General features: G+C 39.1%; 1 protein-coding gene across 1 annotated transcript in view; it reads right to left on the bottom strand.

Annotated features, from left to right (window-relative positions):
• Nucleotides 1-20,997, bottom strand: part of adgrl3.1 (adhesion G protein-coupled receptor L3.1) — a 479,593-nt gene that overhangs the window by 84,207 nt on the left and 374,389 nt on the right. Inside the window, exons 14-15 of the mRNA XM_034187839.1 lie at nt 7,210-7,332; nt 6,900-7,105 (exon numbers count right to left, since the gene is read on the bottom strand). Of these exons, the coding sequence (XP_034043730.1) occupies nt 6,900-7,105; nt 7,210-7,332 (329 nt within the window). The remainder of the gene's footprint in view (nt 1-6,899; nt 7,106-7,209; nt 7,333-20,997) is intronic.

Here is a 20,997-nt window from a genome sequence, read left to right as displayed (position 1 = left end):
CATTATATATATAAGTTAGAAGATCACCCCTTTGAGTCTGGTCTGGTCTGCTTGAGGTTTCTTCCTCAAATCATCAGAGGGAGTTTATCCTTACCACTGTCACCTGTGTGCTTGCTCTAGGGCAGGGGTGGGCAATCATGTGCCATAAAGGGCCGAAGCACTGCAGGTTTTCCTTGCTACCAATCACCTCAGCAGGTGATTTCATTGACAACCAGGTGGTTATGTTCAAGGGAGAAGCTCATCAGCAACCCACCTGCTGAGGTGACTGGTTGCAAGGAAAACCTGCAGTGTCTCGGCCCACGTTGCCCACCCCTGCTCTAGGGGTTGGTAAGGTTAGACCTTAATTGTGTGAAACACCTTGAGGCAGCTTTGTTGTGAACTGGCACTATCTTAATGAAAATAAATTGAAAAAGCAGATTTATATGATAAAATAAATGCCACGGAGGGCACCATCTTGGAAGTACAAATGTCACAATGTCAAATTAAAGGTTTTGAAAAATGTCAAACCTTTTCATAATAAAGGATCATGGTGCCATACACAAGTCATATCCCAAAGCTGAGGTAGATCTGACAGTCAGTCAGGGAGACATGCGAGCCACATACCCACACGGACACTTCTTGCTTTATATATATATTAAACACATCACTCAAATGATATTTAAAATCCGAAGTTGAAAATTTTTAACTTTTGACAGTTAAGTGCTGTGACAGTGTGCAACTGCCATGCTCGCACTCAGTACTGGAGGAACTTTACGTCATACACTAATTAAAAACAGCGAAACAAGCTGCCACTTACAGTCAGCATGTGAATGCAGCATAACTACTTATTATTTAAAGAAGGTGGGTGACGGGCGGGAAAATGACAACTGTGTAGGGTAGAAACTAGCGATGACAGTAGTGCTTTGCGCTCATTGCTGCGGGTGGAAGAAGGGACACATTACATTGGTGTTTTAGACAGGTGTAATGCCAGACGTGTGTTTTAATAGGATTGAGATCTCACATCAGGTAGAAAAAAGTAAACAGTTTAGACATTTAAAAGGCTCAAATCTGCCCGCCGCCACCCACTCACGCACACACAGGATTACTTAAAGTGATTAATGAACTGCCAGAATACTTGACGAACTCACATTATATCACGTAGAAGCAATCAAAGACATTTCATACACATTTATGTGGGCACATCTGATAAATGCCGTTAATTGTATTTGTTCCCGGTAGTGTGAGATGTGAGTTTTTAATCATGTTGTCAGATTTGCAAAAAAATTGCAAAAGGAACATGAAAAAAAGCAACTGACAAATACGCATTTTTATAGGTAGCTGTGTGAAGTTATGAGAGTTCACAATATTAGATTATCAGCATGGAAGTGCAGGAGGTGAACGACAGCCATCGCAATTCATCTGGCTACAAATTATAGCAAACTTTCAGTGTGTTGCTTAAAGTTACTGTGTGCAGCATTTAGCAGTGTTGATTAGCAGATGTGAATTATAGCACAGATGACCGCGTTCATTAATGTCCAACAGTTAATTGATGTGTTTCCATAAGCTTGGAATGATGCCTTCATACCTAAATGGGGTCGGCATGTTGATTATAGTAATCCAAAGGGGAAATACTATCTGTGCCTTCTGTAGTTTGCAAAAAAAAAAAAAGTTTGAAAAATGTGAAATGGACAATCACACGTTACTTATCACAAGAGAACGTAAAGGGGGGGAAAAAATTGGGACCTGCGATGGTATAATGAAATCTGCAACCTCACCATTTGAGCACACTAAATCCTACACACTGTAGCTTTAATGTCAAACAAAATTCAAAAAAGAGGCAGTCACAACTGCTGATCTAGAAAAGGATAAATGTGACATTATGAAAACCTTAAAGACACCTTGAAATGACTTTTTACACTCATATATAAAATAACAGCTCTAAGGATTTATTTCTTTATTGTACATTTGTAACACCAGGATTTGTGAAGCTAATTTGATGCATGCCTCAATGGTCCTCGCTCAAATTTGGCACATTGGAGATGCACTTTTTTTTGGTTTCCCATTTTGGTCATGTTTGATGCATTGCTTTAAAATCTGGCTCACATTTTTACCTCGCTGTTCCATCAGAATTTAATTATATGTCACTGTGATCCTACCAGGATGTAAAAGTTTAAAAATCACCACTTTTTTCTTAGCGGACATACAAGGTTCTTAAGCCCCTCTGTTTTTTTTGACACATCTTGAAATTTTGTAGAAACCTTTACTTCACGGTTGATCAGGGAATATTTAATTTTGATAAGTTCATCAGAGCATTAAAAGTTTTTAGTGTAAAAAAAAAAAACCCTCAACGTTTCCCATTTCTGTGCATGTTGTTTAAAGTCCCTACTTGGTCTTCCTCAACACATCTCCTTGATATTGACCTTGACTTTGACTTGACTTTACCTCAGTCTTGGCTAAAAGACATACTTAATATTTACTGCAAGCCAACTAAAACTCAAAAGTTTAATGGGGCTTCCAAAACATGTTTTCCTTTGGACATCCAGATTTCCAGAGTTCCTTTCTGGTCTTGTTTGAGGCACTGACTTGAACCTGTCCCACAGTTTTATCTCAGACTTGGCCAGGGCTTGGTACATTTTCAATGAGGGCTGACAACAATATTAAAAGTTACTGAGGCGTATTACACGCTCAACTTTATGAAGTCCGACTTTGCTCCAGTTTGATACATATTATAATCAGATGAAAAGCCCATTGAGATCGAATTCTCTTTTACAAGGGCGACCTGGCCAAGAAAGGCAGCAGCACGTCATAATAGACACGTTCGCGTCATCAGGAGAATGTCAAAAACCAATAAAATACAAGCAATATCCAGTAAAAACAATCAGCTTGGTTGTTGTAACAATACGTATATAGGATAAAACAAATTAAAATTTAGAAACATGGGCACTGTGCAAAAGAATTACATTCTTAATCTCTTAAAATAGTGTTCAAATAAAACAAGCCAGACGGTTTCTATTCAGATTGGACAACATTCCAATCAGAGGGAAAAGAAAAACTAAAAGGTTTCTTTCCTGTTTCAGTGTGAACATGAAGTAGATGAAAGCACAACATGTCATTCAAGCGCAAAGCATAACGGCTTTCAGATCCAGTGGTGGGCACAGTTTAGCTAATCTGCTAACCCATAATTATCAAAGCTAATGTTTTTGTTAGCGGATTAGCTTTTCAGATACTTTTAAAACCATCAGTGGACCAATTATCTCCTGGTGAATTTAGTTCTGATAACTTTCATTCTGCTAACATTTTTTTTTTTTTTTTTTTTTTTGCTGGTATAAAATGAGCAAAGTTTAATGGTCAAAAAGTTTGTAAACCCTAAAATCAAAGATTTTAGTCCCTATAGTGTTTGTGGCAGACTAGCTGTTGCTTGCTGATGATGTCGTCATTAAGCGCAAGATGTGATTGGCCGGTCGACGCAAGGAGCATTGTGGGTAGTGTAGTTCAGGTTCACTTTGGACGTTAGTGTTACCGTCCGCTCGACACAGAAATAAAACAGACTGGGAGAGAGGAGAGCTCACGGCGCAGCTGTGTTACAGAGGGACCTTTCTTCATCATTTAGACACTGTTTTGGATAATCAGGACGCTTTTTGTGGATTATTATTTTTCTTCAGAATTTAATGAATCCCACTGAAAGTAACAGGTAAGAATTTATATTTACTACGTGTATTTTACTCTGACAATTAATGCATGAATGGATGTATTTCGGTTGTTTAACCCTCTGGGGCAGACGCCGTCATATACAAGGCTAAGACCAAGCTTTACTAAATTACAAATAACTTTTTAATGATGTGCGATAGAAACTTTTTTTTTTTTTTTTTTTTGCTGAAAAGTTAACTGCGCGGACTTTCAAGCCAGCTATCAGCCATCTTTGTACTCCTCATAGAAGCTGTGTGATGACGTGCGCAATGTGACTGTCCAATCGGAATTGGTTTCACCGTCACATGGTTTTCCAAAAGGAGCAGACGGAGAGCCTCTGACAATCTCACGTGCTCAGAGTGTGTAACTATCAGGATTGCTCCACTAGTTTGCATGTGAATATTACTGGATAACTCTGTTGCGTAAAGCACTGTTTACCATATCAATGGAGTGAGGGGGAGGGCTGCTCCTCAGACTGTAAAGCCCCTTTCACACCGGGACTGCTCCCGGTTGCGCCGTGCGTCATTATGACGATGCCGCGTGGAAGCAACTCAGAGCCCAGACAATGCAGCTCGGCGCCACAACAGCGCAAGGGCGCAAAGGAGGGAAGCAAGTCGGGCGCCGAAAAATTAAACCTGTTTAATTTTTTTGGCGTGCTGTGCTCGACACAAAGGAAGTGGTTCCAGCGCAAGTCGGGGCAAAGAGGCGTAACTCGGGGAAAAGAGGCGTTACCCGGCGTGACTCAGAGCCAATTTATGATTCCTGCTGTGTTCCGTTGTTCCCGTGGTCAAAGGAGGAAAAAAAGAAAAAAATTGTCTGCAGGCAGTTAGTTCCTTTCTCTCATCACAGTTAAAGGACCTAAGTCCAGGACATGTCAACATCAAGTAGAACTCCAATCTCCACATTTGCTAAAGGACGGTCTGTGCGCACATGCATCTTGCAGTCAAGGGAGGAAAGATGAACTATAACAGAACTCAGAGCGCAGCCCTGCAGCTCAGCACAACAAGCAGAAGAGAAGTCAGAGTGCACAGTCTGTCTGCAGCCAAACTGTGCACTCTGACTTCTCTGTGCAGAGAACCTGCAGGCTGCGTTCTCACCTCCTCTCTGCCCCCTGCTGCGCGCACCTGACGCAGAAATTCCTGTCGTCATGATGCCACAGGGAGCAACTGGAAGCAGCCCCGGTGTGAAAGGGGCTTAAGGAGCCAAAGTGGGCCAAAGTGTAAATGAAAGCTACAGAACACTCCAAAACAGAGTAGTAGAAGTTTGTGATATAACCTTTGTGTAATAGCAGACAGAAATTGCTTTGAGATGAGACAAACAAAATGCATAGACCATTTTGTATATATTGTTCAAAATGTACATTTGTGTTTAATGTTTGAACCTTTTTGTTGTACAGTCTTTCACACAAGACCCCAAATTACCTTTATAAAGTGTCAAAACAGTTGTTTGTTATAGTTTGCTGCGTGTTTTGAATAAATGTGTGGAAAATTATTTCCGCTTTATTTTTTTTCTCATTTCTAATTATAAAACCTTTATTACACTTATAAAACACAACAAAAACATCTATTATGAAAGCACAGGTTGTCCTGAAAAACAAAGACAAACTTGATTGTGGGATGCAGGGAGAGCTGTTAACAGCAATAATAACATTTATGCCAGGTGAGTGAACTGTCCAAAAAATGCCCTCAGACCCCAGAGAGTTAAGCCGCAGGGTTCAAAGCGTGTGAAAAAAGCAGCAGCTTTTAGTTCATAAATGACGGTGTATCTAATACCGAGATAAACTCTGACTTCTAATACTGTTTTACTGCTTTTGAAAGATGAGTGTTTGGGGTTTTATTTTTTATTCATTTATTTTTCGTGCATTCTTTTTTTGTGATCCTGCCTGGGAATGACTTGATCTTTCAATTTACCCAGCAGCCCCTGCGGCAATCAAAGTCAAACTGGTTTATCAGAAGCCGACAGTGTAATCTGATGTGGCTGCGTCCGAATTAATGCTAAGTTATTGGTTATCTGTAACTTCCGATTTTTTTTTTTAGCAATTTATTGGTTTTGAACAAAACAGATTAACACAAAAAATGATTGAAAATGTCACAATGCACTGTCCAGAGAATGACTTTACTGCAGCTTTTGCAATGAGCTTCATTTGTCTTCTTGTGGCTGTCCAGCTCACGCAGTAGCTGCAGATCATTTTGTGGAGCAGATGATGCACATGTGCATGTGAACCAAGCCTTGAGGTAGACCCTTATCACAAATGTGTTGAAATGGCCAAGAGACGAGAGTTCACGTGCAATCAGTCGGAACTGGGAATGAAAGATGAATATCTTCAGACTGCATATGAGCTTTGCCATCATCTCGCTCGATGGGATGCCCCAGGAGCCTGAATGTGTACATGACCATTTTTGCACTCAGATCTCAAACAGCAGTGACAAGTGCAGGAGCTCACAGTAATCACCTCTGGGATGAAACTCTATTAATGTTGCAGAATGAAGCAAATGATATCACACTTAACTGGATTGACAGCTGACGCTATGAACTCTACATCTAGTTAATCTTCAGTTCAGGGGTATCTTAACCCACATCTATGTAGACTACTCAGTGGTTCTTGTAACAGATGGCTTTATTGTGTGTATTAAAATCTATGACTGACATATTGCCTCAATAAATGTGGCATGATCACTGTAGTTAACATCACCAAGCTATTGATACTAGCTAACGCTAAAGGTGCTGAGATACAAATGAAATAAGACAAAAATTTCACTCAATGGAAGTAGATGGTTCATTTGTCCACTTAATCGCACAGCAACCCAAATCATCTCAGATACTTTGAATAAAATGCTCACAAAGGACAAACATGATTGAATCCACAGCAGCTAGTGGCCTGTCTACACACACACACACGCGCACACAAATAGTTGTCATGAACAAGGAAATGAGCTACAGAGATCAAACCATGTTTTGAACAGACGTTCTGCTGTGAAGTCGGGGATTGTCTCTTTTTGGAGACAGCCTTAAGTGGCCATTCAAGTTTTGGCACTTCTGCACTGGCCTCATTTTTCAGCACTGGAGGTTGCCGCTAGGTTTAATGATAGAGTCTGAGCGATCATTATAATGTGACAGCCAATCTACGTTTGCTCATTGAAGTTGAAAAAAAGTGCATGTTCTTACGTTTTCATCTTTCGTTGCTAAATAAGAAAGAAAAAAAAAAAGAAAACTGTCATCTTCAAATTCCTTACCTGCAGATGTTTGACAGTAAAGAAGACAGGATCCGACAGGTAAACCTTGTTGCTCTCCTTGTTAATAGACGCCGTGATGACTGGGGAGTTGACGATAACGGAGTAATTAGGGTAGACGGCCTCACTGCTCAGTCTAACGCTGGCGTTGTCCGTGGACAGGTAGGAACCCAAGTTCCTGTACAGGACAAAGGCCATTCTGATCTCACCTGTCATGAAATAGAAACAGTGAGAAAGTGAGGGCGGGTGAGAGATTTCAGTCCGTGAGTGGGTTCAGTGAGGAGCAAATGGGGAGCGATTTTCTTTGGACTACCGTTTCTGCCATGCTGTTTGAGAGTGCTGGCTGACAGCTGGATGGAGTTTCCGTGTAGTTCCGACTGAGGGAATGTTAGGTCTGCGAGGTTTCCATCTGTACTCAGCCGGGCCACTTCCAGCTCTGGAACACACAAACACACACTGATGTGATGTCGGAGTATATGACACATCAGATCAAGTTTGTCTTGCAGCCTCTTTGTCTACAGATCCTAAAGCAGCTTAAGAAAAACAAGAGTTTTTTAAAAAACAAGACAAAAACAAAAAGCGGGCACATATCAAAGTGAAATCACTTTGATTATTAATGAAAAAAAAAAAGCAATGATGTCTCCAGGCAACTGGTCCAACACATCAAAGTAGATAATTCCACCTCTCACTTGTATTGTGGGAATCCAATTTCGACATCCAGGTTCATTCGCACATTCCTGATTATGGCCGTGTAATGTATCAGATAAAGGTTGTAATTAAGGACTAATTACACCTTTGGTTTATCACTATCTCGTGCTTGTGAGCGATTTGGTGGTTTAGATGGTGAAAACAGCTCCCTGATTAAATAAACAATAAAAGGACATAATCAGATGTAAATGAGAGGAGAGGATGAGGAGGGGGGGAAGCGGGAGAAAGGATGGCAAGCTGCGGAGGTCAGGAAGAAGTGCCGGAATGACAGAGAAGAAAAGGGTGGGAAGAATGCATTGTTAAACAAGAAAGAAAGAAAGGCAACAGCTGCAGACTTTCCTGAATTTAAAGTCAAGACGTTTAATCAAAGTGTATCCTGTGATCAGATCAACTTCGGTCACTCTCGCATAGTTTCACTTTGTAGCGCCTGCCAATTATCTTTATATTTCTACATAATGTGATTTTGGAAGAGCCATGAAGACTTAGAGTACATATTGTATCCGTGCTTTGCAAAGGCTTTGTGTCCATCCATCCTTTCGTCCGTGCGTCTGTCCGTCCATCTGTCTGTGCTCAACATGAATCCAGTCCTATTACTCCTGTAGTCTTAACATTTACAGGGAACATTCTTGGGACACAGACCATGGACAAGCTCAAATATGGCTAACCTTGACCTATTTTAAGAGGTTAAAAAGTCACTTTGTTTCAATCTGATCAGCTTTGTTTGTGAGTGGCAGGCGTGACAGCCAATCAGAGCAGAGCTGCATTGTGACGTCAGTTCTCAAGGTCGGTCAGCCGGGCATTTAACCTCAAGGGGCAGGTATTCTCGTTTAAAACACTGTCGAGCTCAATCCAAATACATGTAATATGGTCACTTTTCAAAGGGGTCAGACTCATCAGTGAAGTCAATTTAATGTACAATGGTTCGTTTCAGGTCATCTTAGTGTTTAAATCTCACCATTTGAGGCAATGATAGCTGTCAACTGGCCATTAGACGCAAGTTAGAGACAATAAAAACAACAAAAAAAATCTGATTTCAATAGAACAGCATACAGCCCAAGCATGTTGTCGCTGAGTGGCCAGTCATGGAAGCACACATTCTCACTTTCAGATTACCCACTTTGCCGAAGAGCCAACTTTGAGAATAGCTGCTCTCTCTAAAATTGCTTTGTTTTGTGTGTTTATATACATGTTTCTCCTTTATTATGTAAAAGCTAGCGAGAAATAAACACTTCTAAAACTGAAAACTCTGTTTTTGGAAGTTGATAACACCTCTGAACTTATTTACAAGACATTTTGCGGACGTTAGCATGGTGACCTCACAGGCTGGTAGCTAACTGCAAAACTTGTTTTGTTTTTGTGTAAATATATCCTGTTTGTCATTATATTATGTAAAAGCTAGCAAGAAATAAACACTTCTAAAACTGAAAACACTGTGTGTAACCTGATAACACCTCTGGAGTTATTTACATTTTGCAGATGTTAGCATGCTAACTTCCTATGGAGTTACATTTGTCTCATTAATGCCTGCAAATGCACAGAGAGTGATCTACAAATATTCCTTGAGTTGCACAACTTTCGCTCTTAAAATGTAAATAATATTTGATTGATAGAGGGACTTTACTGAACATTTACAAATTGTACATAAGACAATAGGATCTTAATAATTAATTAAACAACTGCAAATTATAAAGAACACAGTGCTCATACGGGCGAGGGTATTTTAGCATTGTTATTTCTAATTTTAATCGGAAAAAGTTTCCTACCATGAATTTGTTCATAGAATTTTGCAAGGATCAGCCAATCCATGTGGCAAGCATAAACCAAACTTGTATGGGGTCACTTATGACCTTGAGAAGATCTGCGAGATTTTCGACATTATAGCTTCAGATGGTATTGTAATTTGCCAGCTCTAATCATGATATTTTACTGTTTTGCAGGGAAGCATGGCCAAAGCTGTACAAGCACTGAAACTGATTCTTAATGCCCAGAGTGAGGATAGACAATTATATTAGAGAGTGAATTAAATATGAACAACCCTAAAACAGTCATTTATATAGAAGTATTCCAATATGAAGTCAGTGGGATCGTAAATAACCCCACTGTCAAATTAGATGCTTAAATAGCTTGGTCGCTTGAGGGTTAATGAAAGTTGGTTAAACACCAACTCCAGTTTAAATAGAATTTTTTAGTAAAGTTCTTAAATGCCCACCCTCAACTTCTGTGACCCCAACACATCGATAAAAGCAAAATAATGACTTTCCTGACACTTTTCTTGTCGCTGTGATGAAGTCATCAATGTGCGCCAGTATGGTCACATGACGATGTGAGTCTGCAGTACAGGAGCTGCGCAAAAGGTGGAACAGATCCAACACCATATGGCAGTAAACAGGTGAGTCATTCGCATTTTTTTTTAAATTTGTGAGTAAATCAGACATTTTATTGAAATGTATGGAGGGGCAATATTGGCTGGGCTCATGCATCTGTCCACCCCATCTTCGGGCAGAATTTCACATGAAATGCCCAGGGTGTTCCAACGCATAAGTATGGTATGTTCATTTAAATAAGAATGTTGGCACAATGGGACATGCCTGGGCTTATTCAGGCAGGCTTGTGTAAAGGAAGCCTTTAGTGTCCATGAAATGTATGAACCTTGGTGCTAATCGCAGGGTCCTGATGGCCGTCAAGGCCTCTGATGCATGTTTTGTAGCTTACAAGTACGTCTTTTTCTCTCCTGTAGTACAAACAGATAAAGGTTTGGGAGAGAGGACATACATACATGCAGGCAGACAAAACCAAGAAAGTGATATGCAAATACCAGAAGAAAAAAACGCTGGTTTCCCTCAAGTGTCCCACAGCAGCACACAAGTCAAACTAAACATTCAAGCTATGTATGCACACATTAACTCGCCGACACGCCCACACACACAAATGCAGCGGCAGGGTATCACATCACGCTGAGTCTAATCTAATTAAAGCATCCTTGTCATGACAATCCTCCTCCTAAGAAACACACATGCTCATTACCATTATCACACGCGCACGCTGTTACCGCTGTGCCATCCTGTCAAATCACTGTTTTGGTTCTAATAATAAATGTTCATTTGGCAAATATTGTGCAGCACAGCAGTTGCATGTACACAATTTAAAGCTATATCACCTACAGCAGCTGCAGGCTACGCTTTAAAACGTCTTTTTTTTTTTTTTTTCCCGTTGTTAGCTTTTCCTGGAAGACTCGTGAAGAAAAAAGGTTAATGTACAGGGAGGAGGTGATAGAGAGGAGAAAGCATGGCACGAGAGAGAGATAAGAGGGCAGTGATGAATCAGGCAAAGCGATAATCAGAGGATCTGCCCACTGGATTAGCTGAGAGGGAAGACTAAGAGTACAAAAGAGAAGGGGAACATGCACAAAAAAAATCTTATTACAATAAAAAGTTTGACTCCTGTTAAGTTCTTCACAAATGTGGAAGGTTACATCACCATGGTGATTTACACAACTACATTTACACGTAATGTTCTGATAAAGCATAGACTGGAGAAAACAGACTTTTTTTTTTTTTTTTTTTTTCCAAACCTTCTGGATGACCATAAGGGGCCTTTAGAATCATTGAAGGTCAATGAAAATCTTTGAGCTTTTTTTCAGCAGGTTGAGAAGTGTACAAAAGGTCATTTTATGGGGCCCTGAGGAACCCTTAGAATGATTCAAGGATAATGACTGAAGGCAGCCTCTGAAAGAATCTTTGTGCACAATTAGAGAAAAAGGTATCAAACAGATTTTCTGTAACAAATTCTCTGAAAAATAGCTTTTTTTGCCCTTCATGGGGCCCTGGAGGGCCCACAGGGATTCAAGTAGAAAGTCAAACTTACCATGTCCAGACAGTCTCCCAAGGACTGTTTGTACCAAATTCCAGAACAATTCCATGAACAGATTTTCTGTCAGTGTGAAAAATTGTGTATTTTTTCTTTTTTTCCTTTTTTTTTTTTTTTTTGGCATTATTAGGGACCGTGGGGACATGACAGGGATTCAGTCAGAAAGCCCAACTTATCATGACCAGACAGTGCCGCATGAATTTTTTTGAAGCAAGTTTCATAAAAATTCTATGAACAGTTTTTCAGAAAACCATTCAACATTGCACTGCGCATTGTACATGAATCTTGATGGCATTAAACCTATGGACCAACGGAAGGCAAAACATTACATTGCATCACTTCAGTGTCTTTGGGAGAATTTTTGTATTTGCTTTGAATACACCTGGTAACCTATCTTACAACCCCTGGCAAAAATTATGGAATCACCGGCCTCAGAGGATGTTCATTCAGTTGTTTAATTTTGTAGAAAAAAAGCAGATCACAGACATGACACAAAACTAAAGTCATTTCAAATGGCAACTTTCTGGCTTTAAGAAACACTAAGAAATCAAGAACAAAAGATTGTGGCAGTCAGTAACGGTTACTTTTTTAGACCAAGCAGAGGAAAAAAATATGGAATCACTCAATTCTGAGGAAAAAATTATGGAATCACTCTGTAAATTTTCATCCCCCAAATTAACACCTGCATCAAATCAGATCTGCTCATTGACATTGACCCTATGCCATGACATTGACCCTATGCCATGACACTGACCCTGTGTCTTTTTGCAAGGAATGTTTTTGCAGTTTTTGCTCTATGGCAAGATGCATTATCATCTTGAAAAAAGATTTCATCATCCCCAAACATCCTTTCAGTTGTCCAAAATATCAACAAACTTGTGCATTTATTGATGATGTAATGACAGCCATCTCCCCAGTGACTTTACCTGACATGCAGCCCCATATCATCAATGACTGTGGAAATTTACATGTTCTCTTCAGGCAGTCATCTTTATAAATCTCATTGGAAAGGCACCAAACAAAAGTTCCAGCATCATCACCTTGCCCAATGCAGATTCGAGATTCATCACTGAATATGACTTTCATCCAGTCATCCACAGTCCACAATTGCTTTTCCTTAGCCCATTGTAACCTTGTTTTTTTTCTGTTTAGGTGTTAATGATACCTTTCGTTTAGCTTTTCTATATGTAAATCCCATTTCCTTTAGGCGGTTTCTTACAGTTCGGTCACAGACGTTGACTCCAGTTTCCTCCCATTTGTTCCTCATTTGTTTTGTTGTACATTTTTCGATTTTTGAGACATATTGCTTTAAGTTTTCTGTCTTGACGCTTCGATGTCTTCCTTGGTCTACCAGTATGTTTGCCTTTAACAACCTTCCCATGTTTGTATTTGGTCCAGAGTTTAGACACAGCTGACTGTGAACAACCAACATCTTTTGCAACATTGTGTGATGATTTACTCTCTTTTAAGAGTTTGATAATCCTCTCCTTTGTTTCAATTGACATCTCTCGTGTTGGAGCCATGATTCATGTCAGTCCACTTGGTGCAACAGCTCTCCAAGGTGTGTTCACTCATTTTTAGATGCAGACTAACGAGCAGATCTGATATGATGCAGGTGTTAGTTTTGGGGATGAAAATTTACAGGGTGATTCCATAATTTTTTCCTCAGAATTGAGTGATTCCATATTTTTTTTTTCCTCTGCTTGGTCTAAAAATGTAACCGTTACTGACTGCCACAATCTTTTATTCTTGATTGCTTAGTGTTTCTTAAAGCCAGAAAGTTGCCATTTGAAATGACTTTAGTTTTGTGTCATGTCTGTGATCTGCTTTTTTTCTACAAAATTAAACAACTGAATGAACATCCTCCGAGGCCGGTGATTCCATAATTTTTGCCAGGGGTTGTATTTTGTTGAAATGGTGAATAATATCACCCATTTGAGTGTGGCCAGGTGTTAGTGGGCAGACCAGCCGTCAGACCCACCTAATGAGAAAACAGTGGCTTCCCCAAATGCCGTGTTTCTGGGTCCTTGGCCTTTCAGATGAAGAGACACCTGGGAAGAGCTTAATGAGTCACGATGTCACTGGACCAAGGTGCTCGGCAACATCTTTGGCGGAAAAAAGACTGTATGCATGAAGCATCTCAGTCCTCTCAAAGAGCTCCTAACTTAGCCTAAAATTTCCTGACAAGGAATCTTAGCCTAACAGTGAGCCAGGAGGTTAGGGTTAGTAAGAAGGAGACTGAAACTCCTATCTTAGTGAGGACGTGGGGTTGACCCTGTTGCTAGGTATGACTTGTATGAGCTGTGACTGGTTGTCATGGAAATGGAAATAAAAAAATAAATGCACTCTGCGCTCCTACATATTAATGAACAGTAAAATCAACCGATCACATAATTGCATTCAGAAATGTGTAATCATGAAAATAATTTAATGTCATGATGATGATGATGCTCAGGAAAATTAATTTGGAGTGATCGCCAGGGCCAGTCGCTAAACCTGTAAATTCTTGTGCTGCAATGCATTATGGGAGTTCTGGGTTTTGGAGGTTAAAATGTTGCTATTGTGGTTCATGTTTGTTTAAAAATGTTTAGTGTTGTTGATTTATTATGTTTTTGTAGTTCAATTGGTTTAGTGAGTTAAGTGTCACCATGTTGTCACCATAAGTGAAAAGTGTATCATGTTTGATGCCGTCCCTGTGTTGCTTTATCTGAAAAACAAGAGCGCCTCCTAGTGGCAGAGTGCCAAAAAGACAAAAGCTCTCTCCTGTCTTTCATTACACACAGTTCACAAAAAATGAATTCTTACACAGCTTGAAGATGTTTGAACATATTTCATTCACATGCCAATTATATTAAGTGTGTGTGGGTGCATGAGTTTATAAATAAGTTCAGTGTAAGTACATAATATAATTGTAAATATGTTAAAATTGCATGCATGACACAAGAAAGTGAAAATACTTATTTCCATTGTTGTCCATTTAAAAATCAAATGACGAAATAGAAGCAATAATACAATAAAATATCAATAATACTGACAATTATAATAAAAATATTAGTGTGTCTATGATAGCAACAACCTAAACAATTTCTAAATACATTAGGACAGTAAATTAGCACAAAATAGTTATGTAAATCAAGCTGGTAGTGTGTTATTGACTCCCTGTCATTCTATATGGAGAATATATCTGCTTCCTCTGTCTTTTCCACCAGCTTCTCTGCTTAAGACTCTCTTAGGCTTCTTAAAAGTCCTCCTCACTATTCTTACCAGTTTGGCACCTTAGGAGCTCTCTTAAGGCCTAAGGTGCTTTATGGGCAACTTTCATCTTACCAAAGGAAAAATCTAAGAAATGTCTAAGAATTCAGGAAATTTAAGATTTTTTTTTTTTTTTTTTTTTTTTTTTATATAGAATAACATCACTAGGGGCTATTTTTAGCTTTAGGATGCTTTGTGCATACAGGCCCAGGTCTTCAGGGTCTTGGTGCTTAGTGTCCAAATGTTTGGCTGTGAGGCAATTGGCAACCTAAGGTAATGACTCAATCTCTTTGGAATTACTGTAGGTCTTTTCAGAGGATCCTTGGATACCAAAGGAATGACTTTGTACCAAATGAACTGTCACCTAGGGACACTAAGATGAGGAATACCACTTGTACTATGAGGGAATGTCAGCTATGACATTTTGACCATATGGCACATTATGCTGAACATGATCCAGCAAAGTGCGTCACATGCTGAGGACCCTAACAACTGGAGAAGGACAAGGGGATGCCCACATTTAACCTGGATGTGGCAGATACAGTTCAGTCAAAACGTATTTGGCCCTTTGGTATTTTAGTTTGCTTATGCCATTCAACTACAAAAAAAAAAAAAAAAATCTAAAATTATCTACCGTAACCTCAAACTCAAAGCCAATCTCTACAAATTGATATAAATTAATTAAAAATATAAAAGCCAAGATGACAATTCAGGGGATGAATACATGAACATTTCCAAGTCATTGTATATGTCTTGGAGTTTGTTTACATCAGTTACGAAGAAATACAAACAGTATGGCACTCTATGGTAAATCTGTATGGAGTAGACAGTTCTCAAAAACTGAGTGACTGTACAAGAAGGAAAACAGTGAGGAAAGCCACCCAGACAACCCAAAAGAAGAAATAGGTTTCTCTAGCTGTGATTGGAGAAATTGTGCATAGTGTATGTTTTGCACTTTATATGCCCAGTTATACAGCTTCATGATGAAGTGGTATGGAGATAGGTTTTCTTTTACCGCATCTCAGATGTACCTTCTGGCAAATTGTAGTTGAACTTTCAGGTCTTCTTTTTAAGAAAATCCTTATGAATGAATAGTAACCGAATGAATAGACTAATATTATATTATGCAGAGTTTTACACCACATTATTAAAACGACCTTTCAAAGAAAGACTTTGAAGTCACAAGTGTTATATCTAATTTTGTTTTTATTCAGCTAGCAAGTTAAAAAAAATTGTAATATTACATGTGGAAGTGGACCATATGACACACAATAGACAAATAATTGGCTAAAAAACAAAACAAACAAAAGTAAGAAAGCACCCCCATGTGCTGAGTATCCCCTGCCGGTAATATGTACCATGGCACTGAATTGGCATCATTTTGGCTGGAGCACTTTGATAGATAAATTAGGAAGTACTCACTGAGGCATGTCTTTTGTCTTAAGATGCTCTTTTTTAATTAAAAACCCCCACTGTGTTGCCGAGTTAACCATGATACCACACTGGGACTTGAGGATCTAAAATATTGGAAATTGGTTAAGCTAGGGATATGAAAAAAAGCCAGTCGATACAAACAAGAACCAAAAACAAACCAAAACTCTATTACAATTGAGAGATAGTAAATGACAATATGCAGGAATCTTTTCACTAAAGTAGGTCTTTGGTCTCTTAGAAGGTGTTTGTGAATCTTGATGTTACTCAGACTGGAACACCTCTGAGTCACCTCAATTTGGCATGTCCACTTCAAACTTGATGAAAAGCCAATAACTTCTGTTCAACTCATCATGGGCATGGATGCATAGACAGTATATTTCTATGTCTATGTTCTGGCCTGATGGCTGGTGAGAAACAAAAACAGTGCTGACAAAAAACGACATGGCTAAAAACAACTGATCTAATGTTAGCCAAATATTAGTGCTATCATTAGCATTAGCAACTCATTGGATTAACCACCAATGTTAATCAGCTAACACTAGGCATGTGGAAATTAATCAATACGAATTTGTTTCTAGATACAAACGTGCGCGATGTGAGTGTATTGATTCATTCAGTGCGCATCGATTCAATTGACAGGTGAAATCGTGACGCATCGCTCGCTGCGTGCTTGCATAGATTTTTTTTTTTTCTTTTTTTTTTTCTCCATTAAACGCACCATCCCTGCTTTGCGTTTTGTTTTGAACATGGACGGAAGCCTGAAAGCACATTTCTACCACAACCAAACATGGTCTGCGAGCGGTTGGAGATTTTTGACGCACCTAAAACATTTAAATCAGGTATTTGGAGATACTTTGGGTGTCTTAAAAAAGATTGGAAACTTCACAAGATGCAGGTCATTTGTAAAGAATGTCGTGCTGCTAAACCGTACGGCCGCTGCTGCTCCACTCAGATATTCCTCAGATTGAAACCTCCAGCAAAACTATAGTGAGAAAAGTATCTCAAATTACTTTTGCCAAGGTGGTACTCTGTCAATGAGTGATGTCTTAATGTTTACTGTTTAAGTTCTGACAGTGTGATGAAGCAGATTCCACACATGAGGGAATTGATTCCTGTTCCATAATGTTGAATCTGCTAAATTTGATGCTTATAAGGAGTAAAACAAATCCTCTGCCTCTAGCAGAATCAGAAGAAGAAGAATACCATAGTACTATACAGAATGCCGTAGTACTATACTTGTACGGAACCCGGGAGAGGTCACTTAAAGCGATATTTTTTCTGGCCATGATAATTTGTGCCCACGTTTTCCTTTAATTGAGCCCACAAATTAATAAAACGTACACACGTTTTCCTCGAATTAATTAAACAAGCGCACATTTTCCTTTCGATCAAAATGAACTCCATAATATGACCTAAATTGTCATCCTCACGACGGGGAGACGCTTCACCCTCAGCATCCTTTTTAATGTGCTTAAACTCCAGATGATGTCATGCTGGGCGGCTGGAGTTCTCTGTAGGTCCTTGTGCGCTCAAACCATGATGATACTCTGACCAGATCCATTTCTAATGGGGAAATGTATTACACTGTCTCCTGGTTTGTTGACTAATAGCCAACATTTGTGTCACAACAATACTGAATGCACTTTTTACAAATTGTGGCCAAGTTTAAGTAGACTGTGGCTTTGTTTTACTCAAACAATGCTTAAAACATGCACACAATATAATAAAATGAGTGCACAATATAACAAAACGTGCGCACAATATAATAAAATGTGCACACAATATAATAAAACGCATGCACGTTCTCTCCACATGCAAAACATTTTGCGATGACACTTCCAGGGCTCCATAGAATTGCACCTTCTTATTTTCTATAAAAATTTTTGGTATCATTTCTTTGCATCATGTTGAATCGCATCGTATTGCAACAAATTGCATCAAATCACATTGTGAGGAATAGATTCGCTGTCGCATCAAATCGGGAACAGGTGAATCATATCATCAGTATCGTCATGTATCGTATTGCTAGTAGTGTATTGAGATGCGTATCGAATCATTGTCAGTGATGAGATTCACATGCCTGATTCACATGCTTTGAGTTGAGAATGTAGACATGGGAAACTTGGCTTTTGATGGAGTAGATATTGCATGATGTTGGCTTGGTCTGTGACATATATTTTACCCCCCCCCCCCCCAAAAAAAGTCAGCCTCCCTGTTAACTTTGGGCTGAAGCCTGATCAACTGTCCTACTATGTCGATATTTATATTTAAATATATATTTACAGCAGGATGAATATGTTAGTTTAAATGAGTCAACACCCCCGAGTCACACTAACTGTCAGAATGCTCGTAGCACGGGCCGGGGCGGAGGATTAGCAGCAATCTTCCATTCCAGCTTATTAATTAATCAAAAACCTAGACAGAGCTTTAATTCATTTGAAAGCTTGTCTCTTAGTCTTGTCCATCCAAATTGGAAGTCCCAAAAACCAGTTTTATTTGTTATTATCTATCGTCCACCTGGTCGTTACTGTGAGTTTCTCTGTGAATTTTCAGACCTTTTGTCTGACTTAGTGCTTAGCTCAGATAAGATAATTATAGTGGGCGATTTTAACATCCACACAGATGCTGAGAATGACAGCCTCAACACTGCATTTAATCTATTATTAGACTCTATTGGCTTTGCTCAAAATGTAAATGAGTCCACCCACCACTTTAATCATATTTTGGATCTTGTTCTGACTTATGGTATGGAAATAGAAGACTTAACAGTATTCCCTGAAAACTCCCTTCTGTCTGATCATTTTTTAATAACATTTACATTTACCCTGATGGACTACCCTGCAGTGGGGAATAAGTTTCATTACACTAGAAGTCTTTCAGAAAGCGCTGTAACTAGGTTTAAGGATATGATTCCTTCTTTATGTTCTCTAATGTCATATACCAACACAGAGCAGAGTAGCTACCTAAACTCTGTAAGGGAGCTAGAGTATCTCGTCAATAGTTTTACATCCTCATTGAAGACAACTTTGGATGCTGTAGCTCCTCTGAAAAAGAGAGCTTTAAATCAGAAGTGTCTGACTCCGTGGTATAACTCTCAAACTCGTAGCTTAAAGCAGATAACCCGTAAGTTGGAGAGGAAATGGCGTCTCACTAATTTAGAAGATCTTCACTTAGCCTGGAAAAAGAGTTTGTTGCTCTATAAGAAAGCCCTCCGTGAAGCTAGGACATCTTTCTACTCATCACTAATTGAAGAATATAAGAACAACCCCAGGTTTCTTTTCAGCACTGTAGCCAGGCTGACAAAGAGTCAGAGCTCTATTGAGCTGAGTATTCCATTAACTTTAACTAGTGATGACTTCATGACTTTCTTTGCTAACAAAATTTTGACTATTAGAGAAAAAATTACTCATAACCATCCCAAAGATGTATCGTTATCTTTGGCTGCTTTCAGTGATGCCGGTATTTGGTTAGACTCTTTCTCTCCGATTGTTCTGTCTGAGTTATTTTCATTAGTTACTTCATCCAAACCATCAACATGCTTATTAGACCCCATTCCTGCCAGGCTGCTCAAGGAAGTCCTACCATTATTTAATGCTTCAATCTTAAATATGATCAATCTATCTTTGTTAGTTGGTTATGTACCACAGGCCTTTAAGGTGGCAGTAATTAAACCATTACTTAAAAAGCCATCACTTGACCCAGCTATCTTAGCTAATTATAGGCCAATCTCCAACCTTCCTTTTCTCTCAAAGATTCTTGAGAGGGTAGTTGTAAAACAGCTAACTGATCACCTGCAGAGGAATGGTCTATTTGAAGAGTTTCAGTCAGGTTTTAGAATTCATCATAGTACAGAAACAGCATTAGTGAAGGTTACAAATGATCTTCTTATGGCTTCGGACAGTGGACTTATCTCTGTGCTTGTTCTGTTGGACCTCAGTGCTGCTTTTGATACTGTTGACCATAAAATTTTATTAGAGATTAGAGCATGTCATAGGTATTAAAGGCACTGCGCTGCGGTGGTTTGAATCATATTTGTCTAATAGATTACAGTTTGTTCATGTAAATGGGGAATCTTCTTCACAGACTAAAGTTAATTATGGAGTTCCACAAGGTTCTGTGCTAGGACCAATTTTATTCACTTTATACATGCTTCCCTTGGGCAGTATTATTAGACGGTATTGCTTAAATTTTCATTGTTACGCAGATACCCAGCTTTATCTATCCATGAAGCCAGAGGATACACACCAATTAGCTAAACTGCAGGATTGTCTTACAGACATAAAGACATGGATGACCTCTAATTTCCTGCTTTTAAACTCAGATAAAACTGAAGTTATTGTACTTGGCCCCACAAATCTTAGAAGCATGGTGTCTAACCAGATCGTTACTCTGGATGGCATTTCCCTGATCTCTAGTAATACTGTGAGAAATCTTGGAGTTATTTTTGATCAGGATATGTCATTCAAAGCGCATATTAAACAAATATGTAGGACTGCCTTTTTGCATTTACGCAATATCTCTAAAATCAGAAAGGTCTTGTCTCAGAGTGATGCTGAAAAACTAATTCATGCATTTATTTCCTCTAGGCTGGACTATTGTAATTCATTATTATCAGGTTGTCCTAAAAGTTCCCTAAAAAGCCTTCAGTTGGTTCAGAATGCTGCAGCTAGAGTACTGACGGGGACTAGCAGGAGAGAGCATATCTCACCCGTGTTGGCCTCTCTTCATTGGCTTCCTGTTAATTCTAGAATAGAATTTAAAATTCTTCTTCTTACTTATAAGATTTTGAATAATCAGGTCCCATCTTATCTTAGGGACCTCGTATTACCATATTACCCCA

This window comes from Thalassophryne amazonica, chromosome 15 (genome assembly GCF_902500255.1).
Source record: "Thalassophryne amazonica chromosome 15, fThaAma1.1, whole genome shotgun sequence".
NCBI classification, from domain to species: domain Eukaryota; kingdom Metazoa; phylum Chordata; class Actinopteri; order Batrachoidiformes; family Batrachoididae; genus Thalassophryne; species Thalassophryne amazonica.
Note: the sequence above shows the minus strand (reverse complement) of the source record. Positions and strands in the feature narration are given on the sequence as shown.